Here is a 20,859-nt window from a genome sequence, read left to right on the forward strand (position 1 = left end):
TTGGACATTACTGTGTGCCCACAGGACTGGGCTGGGGTCAGGTGCAGGCAAAGCAAAGTGTCCTGGCTGGGGGAGGATGCTTCATCTCCCACTGCCCCAGCTGATGAGTCTCAGGTTTCTGGTGGCATGTTGGCTAGAAAGCCTTCATGGACTGAAGCTCATGCTGCTTGCATAAAAAACTACATAGACTACATGAACAGACCTACTTCTGTCCCCCAGTTTAAACCAAAGTAAAAACAGAACAAAACCACCCAGACCTGTCCATTCCTCTTTTACTGTGTATTTTAAAACACAGGCAAATGAAAGAGGAACTGGACAGTAACTGTATTCCTCATTATCTAGCTCTTCCTTGGGCACAGGGAATGGGTTTGACTGTTTGCAGGATGGCTGGTCTTATTATGTGTGCACACAGCCTCAGGAGTACCTTGTAGGTGCTCCCAGAGGGCTCAGTTACTTGGAGGCATAAGTAAGTGCTGTCCAGATTAAGGGTTTGGTCAGAGCTGCAGAAACATAAAGTCTGTGGTTACAGTCCTGGCATGCTGATAATGTAACTGAAAGCTGCTGGACTAGGGCAGGCCCCAGCCACCAGCACTGGAGGGTGTCTGTGGGGTTTGGTTGAAGAGCCAGACAGCAGTGGGAAGGCAAAACTGGAAAGGAAGGGCTGCAGCTGAATTCTAGGAGTGGGAAAACAAATTCTACAAGAGGGATGTCTGTCAAGTGTCCATCACACTGTCAGAGCTCGATGATGGCAAACATGCTTGGGATGGTGCAGACAGAGCAAGAATTTTTTTAATGAATCCTGGCTTTACAAAATATACTGTGTGTCATACTGGCCTAGAAAGATGAGGAATCTCTAAAATTCCTGGGTTTGCTTGAATTAATTTTGCTATTGCATGGCCAGCTATGCTGCTGGCCTGGGCAAATGCAGCTTGCTGGTCTCTGTTCCCACAGCTGTGCTGGCCAGTTGGGGTTCTGGCCAGGCTGGACAGAAACAGCACTGATGCTGGGTGCCACCTGAGAGTGCCTCATACTGAGGGTGGTACAGGGAGGGGACAGGAGAGGAGAAACTGGGACTTGCTTTGGTTACAGCTCTGAACTAAGCACTCGTGTTTACTTTTTTGTGCAGGCTTTGTGGATGCTCCAGAGACAGCGACGGGGACCTCAGTGGACACCAGAGTGTGTGGAGGGACCAGCGGGGGCACACAGGGAGGGCCAGCTCCTTGTTCGAGTGCTGCAACTGGGAAAGCAAAACCTGTCTGCTCATGTGAGTGTGAGGGAACAGAAGAACTGAGGCATGGCTGTGAATTCAAAAGTGAGGTGAACTTGTGGGACAGCTTTTGGAACAAAACCTCCTGCAGTGGCTGAAGTGTCAGCCCACTCTTGAGAACAGAACTCTGTTTCTCTGTGCCTCACTCGGACTCCTCTCCGGGTAAGAGATCCAGCCCTCTGTGCACAGCCTGGTCATGAGCCTGTCTCCTGAACCCAGAGCCCTTCTGGCTGTTTTTTGTGCCTTCACAGCCGTCTCCATGGCTCCTCAGCAGCCAGGGCAGCGGAGCCTGAGCACTGCGAGATCGATGGCCTGCGGTGGCCGGACTTGGGACAGTCGCTGTGGCTGCCCCCAGCTGCCCTGGTGCCGTTCCCCGTGCTGCCAGCGGCTGGCCCGGCCGCAGGCGCTGTGGGCCCGGCCCTCTGAGGCGTCCTGGCTGCTCTGGCCAAAGGCCGAGGCGCTCGCCCTCAGCCCGCTCGTGAGGCGCGTGCCCCGCGGCAGGATGGGGAGAGCTGCTTTCACAACCTGGATGTGTTGTCACTCACATCCAGACATTTCCTGTTATCTAACCTCAGCCTTATCTTCCCCATTCGCAGCTTCCTCTTGAAGGAGGAGCAGCCCCTTCAAAACCGAGCTGTGTGGCCGGGCTGTGCCCCCACCGCGCTCCTGCACGGCCCCCGCTGCGGCTCCGCGCTGCCGGCCCTGCCTGCCCCGGGTCAGGATGGCCCAGCTATGGTAGGTGCCAAGCCCCCGTTGTGCCCGCGGAAGGGGTGGCTGGGGACGGGGGAGAATGTGTCCTTTGGGGTTCATCTCCTGTTTCTCCCTCAGGAGGTCCCAAAGGCCCGTGGGTTTTGGGACACTGAAAGGTGCCGGGTGTCCATGTTCCTGGCAGTGAAGAAAATTGTTCTCCTACCCCACGTTACACCTCGAGTTTTGGGGGGATCTTAATCCTGTTTGGGATTTGGCTGCCTCCCTTCGGTGCTGGGGCTGTGCCTGCTTTCAGGGATGAGGTAGCATTTGGCTGTATGTGTGCTTGGGGAGGGCAGGCTCAGGGATGGAATGCTACTGGTCCCAGCCAGGGAGCACTGCGCTTTGGACCACAGCTCCTTGATGAATTACGATTAGCAGTGATATGTAGCCTTGCTCAGCAGCAGGATAAATTTGTGCGTGCTCCCTCAGCTCACAGACACACACATGCTGCCTGTGAGCTGCTGGCAGTGGGAGATTTTGATCTAAATTAGCCATAGATGAGGCAGCTGACAATGAACGGGAGGGTGTGGGATGGAGGAGGGTGTAACCAGGGAGAAACCCTGTCCCAGTTGTGTGCAAGTGTGCTCTTCAGCTCCATTTCTCACTGTCGCGATGGTTTTAGTAGAGCAGATGAAAGTTTACCACACCCTCTTCCCTTCTTTGGGTGTCTGGGGCATGAGCAGCCGTGGGGACAGAGTCCAGAGTGCAGAGATGGGAGCTGCGGGGCTTAGGGGAGTGCAGGGGCTATGGGAGCTTGTGAGGATGTTGACCTGAATGAAATGGGGGGATTATCAGGCCCATCCTAGGGGCTTTGAAGTGAGCCATTGTTTGTCTGGCAAAGCTCCTTGCAGTGTCCACTGCAGGGCTGGGGGCCCAGGAAGGTCATATATGGAGCAGGACAGCATCCAGTGGAAGCCTGCCATGAGTAAAGCCTTGTTTGTCTCTGTTATGACAAAGGCTTCCAGCTTCTAGAAGAAGCACAACCCAAAGTTTCAGCTGGCCAGGGTTTCAGCAGACCCTGTTGTCATACATCTGTGGGGACTCTTGCTTTCAATTCAGGTTGTGATTTGTGTTTCACCAAGTGGAAAACAGAGATGACCTTGATTCCAGTTCAAATCCTGCATAATAAATGCATGCCTTGAAATGGCTGCAGCCTGCATCCTAGGGCTCTGCTACTTACCATGTGAAAACCACACAGCCACGCTTCCCTGCATGCTGTTATTAGGTTTAGAGTTGAATGTATCCAATAATCTTACTTTTCATTTATTTTCATTACAATTTGCAGAACAGTCTCATAGCCCTGTAAAAATACCTGAGCGATGATGTGCACCGTGGAGGGGACTTTTCCTGAATTTGGTAAGGGACTGACTCCAGAATGCAGGAAGAGAAATTCTTTCTGTTTTGCCTTCAGAGTATGCAGTAGATTGCTCAGTTTTATAACACTAAGTTTTTACTTGGAAATACCCACTTTAGCTTGAAAACAGAAGTTCTAGCAATGACAAATCCATTCACATCAGATACGATCTCTACGGGTAGAGTTGCAAGTTCCATTCCCATCTGCTGACAGAATTATCTCCATTGTGTCCCCACCCCTTATCTGTCCCTCACAGCAAAAGTGGCTGTTTTTCCCCTCAGAAAGCCACAATGGGGGATTATTTTAAGCTTCAATTGCAGAAGCAGTGCTGCCTTGTTTTCTTCTTCCCCCTCCAAGGCCAGATCTGCCCCTGTTAGACATCAGCACTGAAGCTGAAGGCAGTCTGGTCGCTGATACTGTGGAAGAGCCTGCATAGTCTTTCTCTAGTGGCTTCCCCACATTTTGGTATGGCTTAGAGTCCTTTGGGGGATCACAGGTTCACATGTACTCCAGTAGGCTGACATTAAATCAGCTTATTAACACTGTTTTCTTATCTTCATGAAATGCACATGCTGCTTTTATCCATTGCCACATAGTTTTATCTGCCATGGCTGAACTGCATTTGGAATGAGGAGCCAGAAGTGGTCACTATCTACATTGCACCCAAGGCAAAGGTGGAGTTTGCAGGGGAATGCCAGAATTGCAAAGCCTGAGCAGTGAATCAGTCTAGAAACAGATTTTACCTTTAAAGCTGTAGCTGTCACCTTGCTCTTAAGTCTTACTCCGCTCTCTTCTGGTTTTGGAAAATATGTATTTGCTATGCTTTCACCTGAAAAAAGCTTTTCCTTTCCAGGTATGTTTCTGTATGTGATATTAGATGGAATCTTATGATCATCTGTGTAAAACAGTCACAGAAGTTAGAGGTAGAAATGGTTGATGAATTGCCCACTGTATGATACTGTTAATAAACTTAATCTAATTCTACTCTAGCGTCTTTCATGGTCTACCTTAAAAATATAATTAAAAACATTTCAGTTTTTATTTTGATACTAAAAATAGCATGGTGATGCTGGTCATGTGAAATTAAAATCCGTGGACTGGTAAGGAAGCTAAAACACCACGCTAAAAACTCAGCTATATCTGGATATGTCCACAAAGAGTATGAATGACGAAAACAGTGTTGTTCAGAATGGGTGTATGACTTAGGAGCCAGTATGGATTTTTCTGGGAGAGTTGTACAGTATCAGAATTTCAAATCTGTTTTTAGACTGAATTTCTAAACAGTAAGCATCTGAGCAGCACACAGAACAGAGTAATACTGTGAAATACCTTCTCTTGTGTATGTTTTGTTATTTAGTTTTCTTCAGGTGCATTTCTGCATTTCCTGCACACTTCTGTTAAAAGAACAAGGGAATAAGAGTATCGTTTGTATTTGTGCAAGAAGTGTGTATGTGTGTGTGAATATGCTGTTCATCCTTAAAGGCTGGATTATGCCAGCATTTGGAGGTGGAAAGATCCACTTATTGCAGGAGAGGCTTTTTCTGTTTGCTAGAGGTGAAGCAGAAGGGGGTTAGTTAGTCAACGGAAGAGAAAGTTTCACTTCACTTCTGAAGAATTTCATTGTTTCCCTGTGTGGAGCTTGGTTTTCTTTCAGCATCACAATCTTTACAGTATTCTGCCAAATGGAGGAGCCTCCAACAGAGGCAGTGATGAACCCCTATGTGCATGCCCAGGGGCAGAGTTGTACTTATTTTTCTGACTTTTGAATTAATATAGTGGATTCTTTTCCTTAGCAGAAAGCAGTGTTTGCTGGTGTGGTTCTCTCTCACCCAAAACAGAGTGCAGAAGGGGGAAATATGGGAGGACTAATGATGCTTTTTGCTAACTGGAAAAAGCCTCTGAAGTTAACAACAGCTGCTGTGCTTCTTTTCCCTCTGTGTGCCCAGGTTGGCATCCAGCGAGGACACTGTGACCCTGGGAGCTGCAGTGTGGCACTGCGTGTATTTGACAAGCTGAGTCCGACACTCAGTGTGCAGAGTGTCAGTTTGTCAAATACCCCAAGTGAGGCACTGCTGAGCAACGTGACGCTGAGGGTCCAGCCCTTTCCTCCTGCTCTGGCAGGAGTCTTCCTCTCCAGGCTCGGCACCTCTCCAAAAACCCACCGAGGTACTCAGCAGCCCATCCCATTGTTCCAGAACTGACTGATCCTGTGCTGCCAAGTTTCCCTTCCACCCTGGTTTTGGAAGTGTCTGTCGGGGTATCCCTCCCTACAGTAAATCAGAGCAGAAGTGGGTGTTGGTGCAACTTCTCTGCACTGTGAAGACACAGAATTGTGCCCTGGGTCCTTGTTCTCTGCATCCAAATACAATGCTGTCCTCTTACAAGCATTAACAGCCAGCTGTAAATTAAACTCAACAAGGATCCTGGCAAGTACAATCACAACATCATGGGTGAAGGCAGCATTATCCGTAATAATCTTTCCTTTGCACATGGTAGTAATCTTTTTCATATGGAGTACAAACTAATGAGGCTGCTTGTTAACTTCCCTCTGGCCCATTAGCCTGTGAAAAATGCATGTTTGCTCAATCGGTTTTAAATTAGGCCATGGAGTCCATTGCCCCTCCTGGGAGCTTTGCTGTTTGGAGAAGACTTTTTGTCTTTGGATGGTTATTCCTAGTCAGCACTTGCAGCAAAGTTGCCTATTCTGCTATTTAATTAAAGTAATTCCCTCTAAATTGTCCCACTTGAAGATGTAATGATTGATAAGTGTTTTCAGTAACTAACTTGTAGCATTTCAGATATGTCAGGGTAGGGGAATGACAGGGGCAGTATCCAGCCCAATTTGACAAATCAAACTCTTTGAAAGCATTTGACATGGAAAACTCAAAAATAAAAAAAAAATTCCAAGACCCTACTGACTAGTTTTAGGACAATACCACCAGCAAATTTTGCAATATTTGAGAGTATTAATAAACTTGAATACTAAGCTTTTGGGCTTTTTGTTGCAACTATTTCTTAGTAAATATTTTGAAGAAGTTGGAGTTTGTACAAAGCTGGGACCCGTGAATGTATATAATTGCCTAAGCAAATTGTGTTCTGCTTTCTGAATAGCTTGTGCACTTCTGGACAAACATGGTCCACAAGTGGTCAGAAATGGCCCTACTCCTTATGACTCACACTCCCATGGTCTCTCTCAAGCACCTCCTCATGACTCACAAACATCACCCTGACCTTTATCACTGAGGTTATCTTCAAAAGAGAGCAAGGTCTATGATTTCAGGCTTTGCTTTGTCCCCAGTGGATTCCCCATGAAGCACACACCCTTGTCAGCCCCAAGCCCTGCTATCACTCAAACCTCGAGGTTTCAACAGACCCAACCTCCTTTGCTGGCCAAATGTTTGTTTATGCCCTTCATCCTTGTTTTCTCATGCATTTCCAATTTTTGCTTTCAGTAGTTTGTTCTCTGCTTTTTAAATAACTCCCCCCTTCAGCTCACAGATCCATCTAGATGACTGGGGTGAAGGGGAAGAATGTAAACTCCTTCCTCTCTTACAAGAACAAGCACCAAATTACAGTGGGACAAATTTCTCTGGGACTTCATCTCCCATCTCCATACTCTGTATGGGACAAACCCAGTGGGTGTAAAAGCCAACAAGTCCCCTCTAGGGGACAGGCACTGCAAGGGGAACTGCGAGTCCCATGACACTGCGCCGGCCACTCGAGATAGTGTGTTTTTGGGAGGCAGTGTCCTTTCAGGGCAGAAGCTGAGCTTTTCCTTCTGTTTTGGAGCAGAGCTCAGCAGATGAGCTTCGGGTGAATGACCAGTGCAACAAAAAGAGAAGTTCTTTGGTTTGCTGGTGATGCAACACAGCAGAACCCTCTGTGGCTTTCAGAAGAAAAATGTTCTGTTGCCAACAGGTTTTACTAGAAACATGGAAAACATACCAAAAGTAAAATAAAGAAATAATCACACACTTGTTGCCCAGGTAAAAACACCTCAGTATTGGAGATAGGCTTCTTATTTTTCCACTGTTCTGCTACTTGTACCCAAAGTCCTTTTGCTGCCCTAACTAGAGGCAATGACAACATGGAGTACATGGGGGTGGTCCATCTGGGGCATCTGCTCTCCCTTTCTTAACTCCTTCTTCCTCTGTAGCTTCTCCCAGGCTTCATGTCTTCTGAGAAGGGTGTCCAGACCTCTGCCCAGAGCAGATCAGTGCTGGGAGGAATCACAAGATGGAAAAACCATAGTGTTGTATAGTCAATGAGTGAACCTGGAGCTCAGAGCCTTTAACAGCTGGAAAACTTGCACAAAACACCAAGCTAATAGAAAATTAATGAGGATGATATTTGGGGGGGAAAAGAGAGTGCCATGTCATGAGTTCTGGGCCTAGATCTGCTGAGGTAAGGATGGGGAAGCTGAGAAATTTTCAGTTCCCTTCCCACCTAGCTCTGATCTTGCACCATATCCTACTGCCCTGTGTGTGTGCTGCAGCTCCCCATTTCCCTCAATTCCTTTGTTCTGCACTACCCCTGGAACTGCTGATGCAGCAGCTTCTGCAGCATGGGGTCTTCAGGGTTGGCTGCCATGGGTCCCACAGGAACAGACTGGATCCTGTCTGCCTCCCTGGAGTACAGCCTGACACTCAGCACAGCCCTCTCTGCATGGCTGTCACTGTGTTTGTGAAGCCCTCACAATATGGGCAGATTTTTACCTCTGATCTTGCCCACCTTGTGTCCTGCAGAAGCATCGTTGCAGTGCAGAGATGTAAAGGTTTAAGTGTAGCTCTACACAGCACTCAGGCCATAAACAGCAATGTGACCCTGCTGTTAGGCTGCTGACCTGAGAAGGGATGATCCATGGCAGCAGAGATGAGCCTTGTGAGTGAAGTCAGGGCCAAGCAGGAGGGTGTGTGTGACTTGAGCTCAGCTGCTTCCCCATGCTTTCCTTGCTGCACCCACAGATATAAAAAAGAGCCAGTAACTCTTACAAATTTGGTTTGCTAAAGCCAGGAGGCATTCCTCCTCCCTGCCAAGCCTGGAGGACAAAGGGATGCTGGCTGGAGGCACAGGTAGGGAGGACAAGTTGACAGCAGCACTGCAGTACAGGAAAGATGCAAACAATTAACAATGAAGAGGCAGATCATGCTGCTGAGTGACAGCGTACTGTAGGGAATGCACTGCAGCTGAAGAGAGGAACTGCATCCATGTTACATGACAGGTCAGCATTAGTAATCACAGGCTGACTTACTTCCCATAGAGTAATTTGGTGTCAGTCTTGTATTCAGACAGGTGCCTTACTCAGTCATTATCCAAATGCCTCAAATTTCTCTCTATTTTATCATGCCTCTGGCCCCCATACTGTAAAAATTAAATCCCAGCATTTCCTTCAACATCAGTTCTGTTTTTTTTTCTAGGAGGAAACCAGTGGGTGAGAGTTCAGAGACTCATTCCCTCTCTCTCTGAGCACTGAGCTCCTGTCTGATAGCAAAAATGACATTCCCGGGACATCAACCTCTCCTCTGTGGTCCCTTTACCATGCTGTAACAAAGAAAGAAATACTCAAGGACAGCCAGGATGTACAACCAGTATTTGCTGAGCTGCAAAAGCCAGAGGATCTCCATTTTCAGCACAATCCTGGTTCCTTGAAGCCTGGAACGTCTTAACAGGAATACACATTGGAGAGTACCCCTTGCTAGTGTTACTGACTGGCAGCATTTTACCAACTGCCGCTGGATTTACAGGCTAAAGAATTTCATGTTCTCACTCCTTCAGATCCTCTCTTCCTGCCTTGGTCCTTCAGGTTGCTCAGAAACAACTTGCTGTATAGAAGTGGGTAGACAAACAGTTGGCTGGGGGTTTCTGCTCCCGCAGGCAGGCCCTGGTCTGCCAAAGACCAAAAGGTTATGCAGCTCCTCTGGGTTAAAGCAAGCAGTGATAGCAGAACAGAGGGACAACAGGAGGAAAAGTTTCCTTCTGTTAAGTTCACTATTCAGTACCTGCAGCCCTGCATGGCTGCTTATGTGGAAAAGCTGGTACTTTACTAATTTCCTTCTGTTTCATATTGTGATTCCATTGCAGTCATAAGGTTCTCATACTCAGGACTTTTCCTGTCTTTCACGGTAGTCTTTTCAGTGTTGGAGCTCATTTCCTCATGTAGGCACTTAACAGGGACTTCCACCTCAGCATGCAGTGGGGCGACATCTGCAGTGCTGCGGCTGGGACAAGAGAGACATGAGTGAGAGAGACAACTAAAGCAGATGGCACTTCACTTACATCTTAGAGACAAGATCTAGTACATAATCTGTGAAACAGCAGAATTCATATTATTCTAGTGAAGGCCTGGGGGGCTCTGGAAGACACTAGAAAGACACTTAAAAGAATTACACAAAAAGAAGCACTGGTTAATACTGGTACTATAAACTCTCATGGCATTATCATGTTATACTCTAAAGTTACCAGCAGACAGTCTAGCCTTTGAAAAGTAAATACCAGGAATAATTGAAAAAATTTGCTACAGATGGCTATGGTGTGTCTCTGAGTAGGAAAGCAGTACAAAGGTGTTGAAGACTGAAATGAGGACACGGCAGAAGATGTGTTTGTATAATCATACACTAATAGGAACTCTGCAAAGTAATACTTGGCCAAACACTCAGACATGTTTCTTATAGAGAAAGGCAAGTGTAGAGGGAACTTAAAGGAAGAGCTGGGAATTTTTGTCCTTTGCTTTGCTAAATATTGGTGAGAATTTCCCACAGAGAACAGGTTTCCCATGGCATGTGACAGGCACTCAGAGCAAGCACCCATAGTATCTTTCTGGTTTTCTACCATATTAAAGATATTATCTACTGTTGTCTATCTCCTGTGACCCTGTGTTAAGCCCTCATGTTGCTAACTAAACTGCCAAGGTTTTCCGACCCTCCCTCTGTAAGGCAAATAAACCTTTGCTTTCCACTAAGCAAGGAGGCTTTTTAGGAGCAGATACCAGTACCCTGCCCTCAGTCGTAATGTCCCAAGTAGAAAATTGCACTCACAAAGCAACTTCATAGAGACGTTCTGAAAAAAAAAAAAAAAAAAAAAAAAAATCTAAGATATGCATCGACTTGTTTTATGTGTCACAGAACAAAACGCAGCTTCCAAGTGTTCCAACGTTTAGGGGAAAACCCTCCCACAGGCTTCTCCGTGAAAGGGATCAAATGGGGATGGGAGTGACGGGGATGGGAGTGACCGGGATGGGAGTGACGGGGATGGGAGTGACGGGGATGGGACTGTCCCGCCCGCCGGCCCGCCCCGTCCCCTCCACCCGGGGCTGTCCCTTCCTTCCGGGGCTGCCCCCACGCCCGTCCCCAGCTGGGTTTGTCTCTACTCACCGTCCTTCCTCCGCCGCCGCCAGCAGCCCAGCCCCGCCGCCAGCAGCGCGCCCAGCGCGGCGCCGCCCAGCGCGGCCGCCGGCCCGTACAGCAGCGGGGAACCTGCGGGGGGACAGCGCTGACACACGGGGGCCGGCCCCCCGCACAGCAGGCACCCGAGAAGGGGCCGGGGCCACCTGGGGGTTCTGCCACTCCCCGGCAGTCACAGAATGCCGAGATGGTTTAGTTTGGAAGGGATCTTAAAGCCCATCTCGTCCCACGCCCTGCCATGGGCAGGGACACCTTCCACCAACCAGCTTGATCCAAGCCCCGTCCAACCTGGCCTTGAACACTTCCAGGCATGGGGCGTCTCTGCGTGGAAAGCAAACTTCAGGCTGCAAACACCCCCAAAAACAAGCGTGTGGGTGGGTGTCAGGAGCGCAGCTCCTGTCTGGATAACGCCTGGTATTTGGCATGCCAGGGGATTTGTTCCCTGCAGCCGTATCTGCCACAAGCACAGCAGCCAGATGTGGAGCTGGTCTGGGATGATGTTTGCCACCGTGCCCTTGCCAGTCCAAATCTGGTGTTTTTCAGCATGACACTCCACTCACCTGTGTCTGTGAAAGGCCCCACTGGAGCAGTATCCATCCTGGAGACCTGTGTTGTTGGCACCAGATCTGTCAGTGGAGAATGGTGGATGCATTGCAGCCCCACTGGGAGCTGCCCTGGGCATCCAGAAGATGGGGTCTGCTCTGCCAGCCTAGACTCACTGATTATCCTGTGTGTGTCTTGCCAGCAGGCCTGGGGCACCACTGGGCACTCATGTCCCCCTGACCATCACCCTACAGGTCCCTGGCAGCCCTGGATGCATCATGCCTGGCTACAGCATGGCCTGGGAATGCTTTGGCTTTGTCCTGCTGGCACTTTCCTAGATTTCCAGAGGACATCTGCAGTCCCTCTCTCCTATGGTGACTCCCTGCCTGGCCTGGGGGGCTTTGGCATCAGCTGCACCATAACGTCCCTGAGGTGTGGAGGCCTGTGCCAGGTCTCTTGTGTCAGGCAACTTCCTTCTGAAGCTCTGCAGCCTCAACAGTTCTGGTTCCAGAGGGACACAGATGACATTTTCGTGTCCCCTCCCATCATCAGGCACATTCTCAAGCATGGAGGGTGCCAGCCTCTGATATTGCCTCTTTGGGTAACAATCAGGACACAATTCATATTCAGCTTAGGTGTCTAATCCATCTATGGAAGAGCAAACTCCCTGCCTTGGTCTTCACCTGCCACAGAGATGAATAACCCTGGCCTGGGCACTCACCTGTCATTGTGTGCTCCATGTCACTGCTCCCACCCTGACCTGTGGTTGGGTGGTGTCCGCCCGTGGTTCCCACATTCCTCCGCAAGGCCACTGTTGTTGTGGGCAGATCTGCAAGGTGAGGGGGAGGGAGAGGCTTACACAGGGGTTTGACCACGTTGGTGACACTGCTGTGATACAGAATTCCCCAGAGGTGGGATAGGAGCAGGAGGAAGCAGCCCCCTCCCAGCTGACAGGAGGGGGATGCTGCGGCAGCAGCATCAGCCAGCACCTGCAGCTCTGAGCCCCGTTCCTGTGCTGCTCCCTCCAATGTGTGACTGCTGGGAAAAGCAGCACAGGGCTTCAGCCAAAGCTTCGTGCCTGGGAGGGAGCTCAGCAGGCTCTGCCTCTTTCACAGGCCACGGTGTGCTCCCTGTGCTTGGCTGTGCCAGCAGGGGCTTCACGGCTCTGCTGATGGAGTAACCAGGCAAGGAGAGCTGCAGGTTTTCCAGCAGACAGCCAAGAGGGAATGGCTGAGATTGGAAAAGGCCCCTGAGGCCGCTGAGTCCAAGCTGTCCCGCACCGTCCTGCAGAGGCTGGAGCAGTCAGAGCCCGGTGTGTGTGAAGTGCAGTGTGTGTCCCTGAGACACGCAGCTGTGGTGGGGAGCAAAGGCCAGCTTGGTTTGTTCTGCCACTGAATTACCACTGACTTGTTCCTTGTTCTCAAAATCAAGCCCCGACTCCTTGTCGGAACTTGCTGAACTGCAGTGGGCAGCATTACAGAACCAGGGAGAGCTTTAAAAAACCCACAGAGGAATAAGTAAATGTTTGAAGTCGAAATCGTCTTTTGCATCAGCAAAGAGCAGTTCCTCAACGAGGAGGAAATGGACTCCAGGCAATAAAGAAGGGCACAGAGCGGAGCCAGCCGGGAGGGATGTGTCAGAGTGCGTTGGGCATTTCCTTCTTTCCGGGCAGGGAAGTAGGATGCTGTTCCTCCGCCCTGCAGCCGGGTGTTCCCCGGCAGCTGTGGCTGTGGGCACTCACCTGTCACCGTCAGCTGCACGGCATCGCTGCGCTGCACGGCCCCGGCGCCGGCCCTGTTCTCTGCCTCGCAGAAATACGTCCCGCTGTCCGAGGGCCGCAGGCTGGGCCAGGCCAGCTCGGCCCCGCTGCTCAGGAACACGGCTTTGCCCGCCGGCGTGGCCCGGAACCAGCGGTAGCTGATGGGAGGGGAGCCGCTGGCCTCGCAGGTCAGGCTGGTGCTGCCTCCGGCCGGGAGCGTCAGCCCCAGGTGTCCAGCTCTGATGATGGGCTTGGTGGCTGCCACTGGAAGACAAAGCAGAGGGGGGCCCGGGTCAGGAGCCCTGGCCGTGGTGGGGACGGTGCCCCTGGCACAGCAGTGCTCGCTGTCGCTGCCTTCCCAGGAGGAAACAGCTCGGCTCTCACATCACCTCCCTGCAGAGGTTGAGTTCAGGTCACCGGTGTGTTAATCCAGGTTACAGCAGCTGTGCTACCATTGCAGCCACCCTTTCACAAAGTCCTGCTGTCTGGGCTTGGTGGCCCCCTTGCAGAAAAGCTTTTTGCTAGCACACATTGAGGATGCTTAGGAAGGGGAGAAGGCGGATTTGGCTCATGCAGCACCCGCTTGCTACAAGAACCGCAGAGATATTGACTGCCTGCATAGAACCACATCTGGGTATTATCTCAAACATCATGGGTTCAACTGGCCCATCAATAGATCCAGGCTGGGCTGTACACAAACTGGCTCCCTTCCCCAGTTCATTCCTACACCTCCATGTGTTGATAAGGTTAACCAACACAGCAAGGGAGGCAGATGCTTCAATCCCCAGCCTAGATGGGTCAGACAGTGTGGTGTGAAAGAGTATTCACAGCAACACTTGTCCCCCTACCTTCTTTTGGTTTAACCTGGCTGCACAAGAGTAGGGATTACCTGCTGGATTTACCTTTGACAACTTTAACTGTAGTGGTCACCTCTCTTGTTATCAAGCTGTTATCTGTAGACCTCCAGATGATTTGACAGGTGTAGTGTCCACTGTCAGGCATTTCAAGGTTCTCAATGAGGAGTGAAGCATCCCCTGGGCTATGCTTTGGGATGCTGACTCGGCCTCGGAATTTAGACAGCAGGATGTGGTCCCCAGAATCATCCCTCCGGAAGATGGTGGAGATGCTGGAGTCCCGCTCCATGCTCCAGCTAAGCGTTTGCTGTGTGAAACCTTCTGAAGGCACGTAGGTGCATGGTACAGTGGTGGATCCCATCCATGTGCCGGTGACCTGGTGGACACCAGACAGATCCAGGAGGGCTGCAGGGAACAGCAGTGGAAGGGAAGAAATCAGAATGCAGCAGAAGAGGGAAATGTCCTCCGGACAGACGGGACTCACCGGGCAGTAGATGCCAGCATGCGACCAGGTCTCAGATGTGCTGCAGACCACAGCACTAAGCCAGCCCAAGTCATCAAGGATGGGGAAGTGAACAGCTGCCTTGACCATGTCTATTTTTATTGTGTTTCTCTCTGGGCACTTGCCCATTCTTAATTCTTTCTTGGTACAGAGAAGCTCCTTGTGGGCAGGGACGTTTAGGGATATTCCCTACAGTACTGGACCTGGAGTAGGAATGGTGGACCAAAACCCATCCTTTTGCTTTAGCCTTGGAAAACTTCAGACCTGACCCAGATCAGCACCCTGCCAAGCATTCAGGGGTACAGGAGAAGAGTGGGCAGATTTTCTCCAAACATTCTCCCAGTTTCTCCAGCTGCCTGCCCATGGATCCCACATCTCTGGGAAGTGATTCTTGTAAGTAGCAAATCACCTGAATTTCATTTGACTTGGCTCATCTCTCCCCATACCCCTTATTCTTCTCTCTTTTCCCCTCCCCAGAAAGACACTGGTTATATTCAGCAGCTTTAACTCACAAGAAGTTGCTTGAGAGGCAGATCCCAGTAATCTGCAAAGCTGGGATTTTTTATGACAAAGTGGGGAATATATTTCAACCCAATTTTCTAAATGTCAGGAGCAATCCTGTGCTTTTGTATATGGCTTTTAAGAGCACTATTCTCCTATTTCCCAAAACTATCCTCTGCTTCTGCCAGTGTCATACATGCCCTGAGAAAGGGTATATTCAGTCAGGCACATGGGAACTGAAGCCAAGGTTCCAGTCCCAGCTTTCCTGATGCAGTCAGAGAGTCACTGGGTAGGAGAGACCAAAGGGAATGAAATGTGCCAGCTCCTGGTCTCACAGCTCTTCTTCTCAGGACCATGATACAGAACAAGGATAAGATACTAAATTTAGAATGCATATTCCAGCTCCACCAAGACTGTTTTGGGAGCTGGACACCACAGTGTGTCCTTGCCAAGGATCCCAAAAAACTGTATTGGGCTCTTGCCTTGAGGCAGGGAAGCTGACTTGCCCAACACTTGCTGCACTCTTGAAAGCACCTCATTGTATCTGAGAACCAAAGGAGACTCATGAATTCTCAAGCTCAGTGGTTAATGCAGTAAGCTAAAGATTTTCTAATTGACTTACCAATTAAAAAAAAAGATGCTATAATTCGAAAGATTTTCCCTACCATCTTAGTACTCTGATTTTTCTTATACATTGAAGCATTTACTCACCATTGCAGCTGATGAAAGTCATCACAAACACTGCTATCTTCCCAACTTCTCCCATTCTCCCAGAAGTACAGGTCTGTCCTCCTTCCCCAAGAGACCCCCACCCTCCTGGGACCAGACTGCAAGTGAAGAACACTTCCCTTTATTCTGTTCTTTGTCATCTAGGATCCTCTTTCTGAAACATCACGAGCCCATTTCACTGCTGAGTGAGGTGAAGGGTGAAGAAAGGAAAAAGGCTGTATGGATCTTTCCAGTCCCAGTCCCTGTCCCCATCCACTTCTCTTGATGCAGCCCAGGACCCAGCTGCTTTTCTGAGCTGGAAGTGCCCATTGCCAGGTCATGTTGAGCATCACAGACTCTCTCAGCTCACATTTCTGATGCAACAGTCCAGTTCATGGGTAAAAGTCATGAAAGCACACACTGTGTTTGCCAAGGAGGTGACTTCTGATGGGCAGCCAAGGGACATTCTGCATGTGCTCTGTAGGTATCTTTAAAAGTGCTTCCAAAATTTATCTAGGTGTGATACACAGGATTGATCTGTGCTTGCTAATTATTACCAGAAAGAGAAGGACTTAGGGAAAATAAGAAACGTGTATAAAAGCAAATCTACTGACATAGTAAATTCTGTTACAGGTGTTTAATAGTCCATAGAGCAGCTTTTTCAGATTTATTCAATAGCCATGCCTTAGCACATGGTTCTAACAGCTGCACCAGGAAAACAGTATCTTTGAGCAGGAGGAAGATGTGTCTGAGGAACAGAGGGCTGTTTTCTACTGGAGCAGGGAGAGAAAGGTAAATGGGCTGGTTTTGCCATAGTCTCATCCCATCACAACAAATACCTGTCTGATTGGGCTGAAACATTCACCTTGCAGCTGAAACCATCTCTGGAAGTGCTGTTCCATGTCAGTGGCAGCTTATTCCCTCTCTGCTGGGGCAATGAGAGCTGGAGATTATCTTCATTTTCCCAGAGCCAGTAAGCTAATGAGAACTGCATGGAACTCATTTCAGTCCCAGGTAGAAGAATGCCCACCCGTGAGGCCCTTGCTGACTGTGATTCCAGGTTCCACCCTGCTGATCACTGTGGTGAACTTGTCTGGAGCAAAAAGCTAAATGTTGTGCTGCAAGACCTGGTGTAACAAATTAATCCAGGGCTCCAGGATGAGAGCCACCATTAGCTGCCATCCTGCTGAGCAAGATGATGGGGACAGCTGTACCCAGTCTTGCAAAGCATGTCTATGTAAGACATTGAAACTTGATTTTTGATGACTTTTCTTGACATCTTTGCTGCCGCTACCAGTGGGGTACCAGTGCACATGGCCTGTATCCATCTGCTCCTGCTGCTCCTGAGAAGATTTTAGCAATGTTTGTGTCCTGCCTAAAAGCAAGCAAACAAATAAAAAAGCACTTGTTAAAGTCGCTAGCTGTGTCACTCAAAGAGGGAAATGTATTAACTTTGATAGAGATTATTGAAACCCAACCTTTTCCAGACCCTGATCCATGACTGGCAGTAGAGCCTTGTCCCAAACAAACAGTCTCCTACACAAAACAGTTTAAGAGAAGCTGGGTTTTGGGGAACATGCTCTGGAAGAAGTTGAAAACCCAAGCTAAAACTGCTGATAGGATTATTTTTTAACCGGACATGCAAGACTTCCTGAGGCTCTAATTATACAGGATTAAAAAAAAAAAAAAGACTATTTAACTAAAGCAGACATGAATAACTGTAGTTCCCCAAATGTGATGTACATGACATCTTTCTCTTACTGGATACAGACATAGCTCCCTGAGTCACACAGTCAGCCCATTCCTTCCTTGCTTAAAGGACTCCTCAGAGTTTTGAATCTGAACACAAGAAGAAAAAGCCTTCAGTGTCTCAGATATGTTGGCCAGCTCCCTGGTTTATTAAAATGCAGTATTTTATTCCAGTGTCTCTGCTCTGGGTTGAACTTGCTGCTCTCTCCCATGCAGTGCAGTGGGTGAGGCACTCTGCAGCCTGTACCCCAGGGACATTCCTCCCACACACAGGACAGGACACTCTTTCAAGTGTCATTTCTTCAAGTACCACAGCTCAGGCACTCTTTCTTCTGCCATTTCTGCTACTCATCTTGGGCTAACTACAGGTGACACAGTAAAGTCCCTATGCCCCCAAACAAGAGCACAGCACTCAGACTTTGTTCATAGGCACTAGCTCTACTGAGCCTGCATCTTACATTCACGTTCTGACAAAGTTTGCCAGTGGCCAGAGAAGTTTGCTACCATTTTTCTGGTGATAAATAAGACCCTTTAGTGTTCAAGGAGATGAAATTCAGTACCCAGCTATGAGCAAATCACCAAAAAGTAGATAACCGAAGAAGAAAGGTCTCAAAGTGCTGTTTGGTCTGATGCCTTAAGTTTTAGCTTTCATATTTTTCAGATTCTGTGCTGCCTAGGTGTGTAATTTTGAGCTTCATATCAAGTGTTAGTGAGCTCTCTTCACAGAGTACGTAGACAAAGCAATTCTTTTTCTAGCTTGACACCAAGGACAATCGTTACAAGTTTTAGGCCCAAAAGCATAAACAAGGGTGGACTGAAGAGAGAAAACAAGAAAGATGAGACTTCATAATCTGAAGCTGTAATTAGACAATTAACCCAAATATGCAGATGGACCAAAACTGATAAAAATGTGAGACCTCGTGACCAGTCATCCATTTTGTGACTGTTTTTGGGTGTAGCCCTGGCCAGGCTCTTGTACTGCCCAAGGTGTGTCCTTTAAGGCCTTTCAATAAATACCTTCTTTATTCTTAATTCTGTCTAGTCTCTGTTCTAGGTCAGCCTTCTCAAGGCATCAGGTCCAGCCATAGCTAACTCACAGATCTGACTCAACAGAATGTATTTTACTAAGCACTTTTTGGATGTCCCACAGAAGCTAATTGTGTGATCTCCCCCAGCCATTCATAGCACAGTTCTGTCACATAGGATAATCATATTGTCAGTCATCAGAACAAACCTTGTTCCACTTAAAGAAACAGAAATTAGTGTAAATTAGCATTTCCCTTTAAAGCTTGTATGACTTGTACTTGATGTACAAGTGCTCTTTCTGAAAAAATTCTCTTCCCTTCCCAGGACTTCCCAGGTCAATGACATTAGTTCTGGGCTGCTATTAGCTTGGGCAAATCCTTGTAAACAGCTCCTGATTCCAAGAAAGTGACCCATATCTATGACGTCTTCTGAGTTCTTGTTTCTTTCCTGGTGCTGCAGGTGGGCTGCACGCCCCCAGCCATCAGATGTCCCTTTACCTGCAGTGAGCACACACCAGCTGCTGCTGCTGCTCTCTGGACTCTCAGCACTGTCTGATGCTGGCTTTTTTCAGGCCGCCCAGTTCCTCCTCCCAGTGCTCTGCAGAGGCTGGCTGAGCCCTGGGCTTGGTAAACAAAACTGCTGCTCTGGGGTGAGCTGCTGTGGCTGCAGCTCATCCTCTGGCCTGCCACTGCACAGGGTGCACAGCAGCTGCCCTTCTGCCCAGGTACACCCCAGAGCAATTCAGGACTGTGTCCAGCTGTCCCACGGTGCACACAGACACAAAACACACGGAGACCATAATTCATGGATTTATTTTCAGTTTCATGAGCTTACAACAGTTGTATTTAATATCATCCAGTCCTGGTGCTGGCTGTCCAGCCAGGATACACTGCTGTTTAACCACGTTGGTAGGGCTGTATTGCCTGCAGCTTTGCAGTGCAGCTGGAATTGAGTGATTTTGGGGCAAGCTGGCAACCATTACCCATGGGATTTCAGCAAGGAGAGCTCAGACCACAGTGTGACTGATCACCCTGTCGCTCAGTGGGATGCCCTTCATCTCTGCACCTCTACCTTCCCTCAGTGCTCCCTTCTCCTCCAGCTGGAGCTCATGACCCCTCAGATGAAGAGAACAGCAGGGAATTTCAGGTGGCCAGAGCCATATTCCCCCTTCAGTGGCCACAGCAGTCAGGCTGAGTTCAGATGGATGGGCTGTGCTCCAGAACCTGCCACATTTCCTTCCCACCTCCTCTGACTTCACACATGCAGAAACACACACACCAATTTTTTCCACATCTGCAAGAAGCTGCATGTACATGTTGGCAGTTTTCTCTATGACAGCACCAGCAACTGCCATGTATTCCCTTTTCATTCAGAAATCAAGATGTTCCAGCTCTTGATTTTAAGTACATTCTTAACAACGCAAAATAAAACTTACAGCACAGGAGAAAGTATAAGGTCACTGATAAGTGCCTGGAAAGAGTGCCTGGTACTTTGTGCTTTCTGATGAATCTTTTCATCATTAATTCCTCTAATTTCCCACTAGACCTCTGGCTCTCAGCCCCCAGTGAGCAGCACTGTGTTCCACATTTATTTCTGTGTTGCATACAAAAAAGTACTTTTCTTTGCCTTTTGAAAGTGCTACCAGACAATTATCACTAATTTCTGCATCCATTTCAGAGGAGCTGTAAACAAATAGCCCCTTCATCTTCTCAGCCCTGACACCCATGGGCACATGTTGCTCATTTGTTTCTTCTTCTCTTTTTTTCTAAGAGACTGTTTACAGATGTGGTTTTGTTCCAATAATTATCCTTTACAATCTTTCTTAGTAACTTTTCTTGCTCTTCTAAACCCAAGATGAGGCCAACATGAATACATAAGGTAGCAATATTCCATGGGCTTTATGGTACCACAATCCTGTTCTTTAACTGGAATACCCTTCCATTAGCACCTCACACTCCCTTTGCATTCTGGTGAGTTTTGAAGTGATGCTCAGAGAGCTGCAGATGCAGAGCTGTCCTGAGTGTGAGCAGCTCAGCTGGGGGCCTGTTCATCCTGTGTCGGTGTTACCAATGTTTCGCTTATTGCTTGGGTCCCTGCCCCTGTTTTACATGTCTGTGTGGTTTTTATAATGGGACACAGGGTTGCCCTGTTTGTTATAAAAAGGTTATTTCGTCCATAACTCTGCATGATAGGTTTAGTCAGGGCAGTAGAAATTATTCCTGATTTACCCTTCAGACCATTTAAGCCAGGAGGAAAGTACTTCTTGAGTATCTGGTGAGGGGCTGTGAGTGGCTTGCTGGCATTCCAAAATGAGCCAGCTGTTCAGAAATGCACACAGCAAAATATGTGAGGCATGTGTAAGCAATCCTACCCCAAACTTACGGAAAAGTATCTAACTTCTTTCAAATATCCATTGAAATAAATTGGTCACGAGACAGACTCCTGT

General features: G+C 48.5%; 1 protein-coding gene and 1 long non-coding RNA gene across 3 annotated transcripts; one reads left to right on the top strand and one right to left on the bottom strand.

Moving 5' to 3' along the window:
• The first annotated feature begins 3,295 nt into the window (after nucleotides 1-3,295).
• On the top strand, nucleotides 3,296-6,106 carry LOC131583413 (uncharacterized). Its single transcript, XR_009278515.1, has 2 exons — nucleotides 3,296-3,373; nucleotides 5,318-6,106. It is a non-coding gene; the product is annotated as an uncharacterized LOC131583413 (long non-coding RNA).
• A 1,168-nt stretch (nucleotides 6,107-7,274) lies between these two features.
• On the bottom strand, nucleotides 7,275-15,778 carry LOC131583411 (V-set and immunoglobulin domain-containing protein 4-like). 2 transcript variants are annotated; one of them, XM_058847452.1, is made up of 8 exons: nucleotides 15,642-15,778; nucleotides 13,976-14,332; nucleotides 13,056-13,337; nucleotides 12,036-12,143; nucleotides 11,332-11,397; nucleotides 10,742-10,843; nucleotides 10,406-10,427; nucleotides 7,275-9,589 (listed from the first exon to the last, which is right to left on the bottom strand). In XM_058847452.1, the coding sequence occupies exons 1-8, from the start codon at nucleotides 15,694-15,696 to the stop codon at nucleotides 9,415-9,417; spliced, it is 1,167 nt and encodes a 388-aa protein (XP_058703435.1). In that variant the 5' UTR covers nucleotides 15,697-15,778; the 3' UTR covers nucleotides 7,275-9,414. The 2 variants fall into 2 exon arrangements, with proteins under 2 accessions (XP_058703435.1, XP_058703436.1); XM_058847453.1 differs by lacking the exon at nucleotides 11,332-11,397.
• Between the last annotated feature and the right edge of the window lie 5,081 nt (nucleotides 15,779-20,859).

This window comes from Poecile atricapillus, chromosome 12 (genome assembly GCF_030490865.1).
Source record: "Poecile atricapillus isolate bPoeAtr1 chromosome 12, bPoeAtr1.hap1, whole genome shotgun sequence".
NCBI classification, from domain to species: Eukaryota; Metazoa; Chordata; class Aves; order Passeriformes; family Paridae; genus Poecile; species Poecile atricapillus.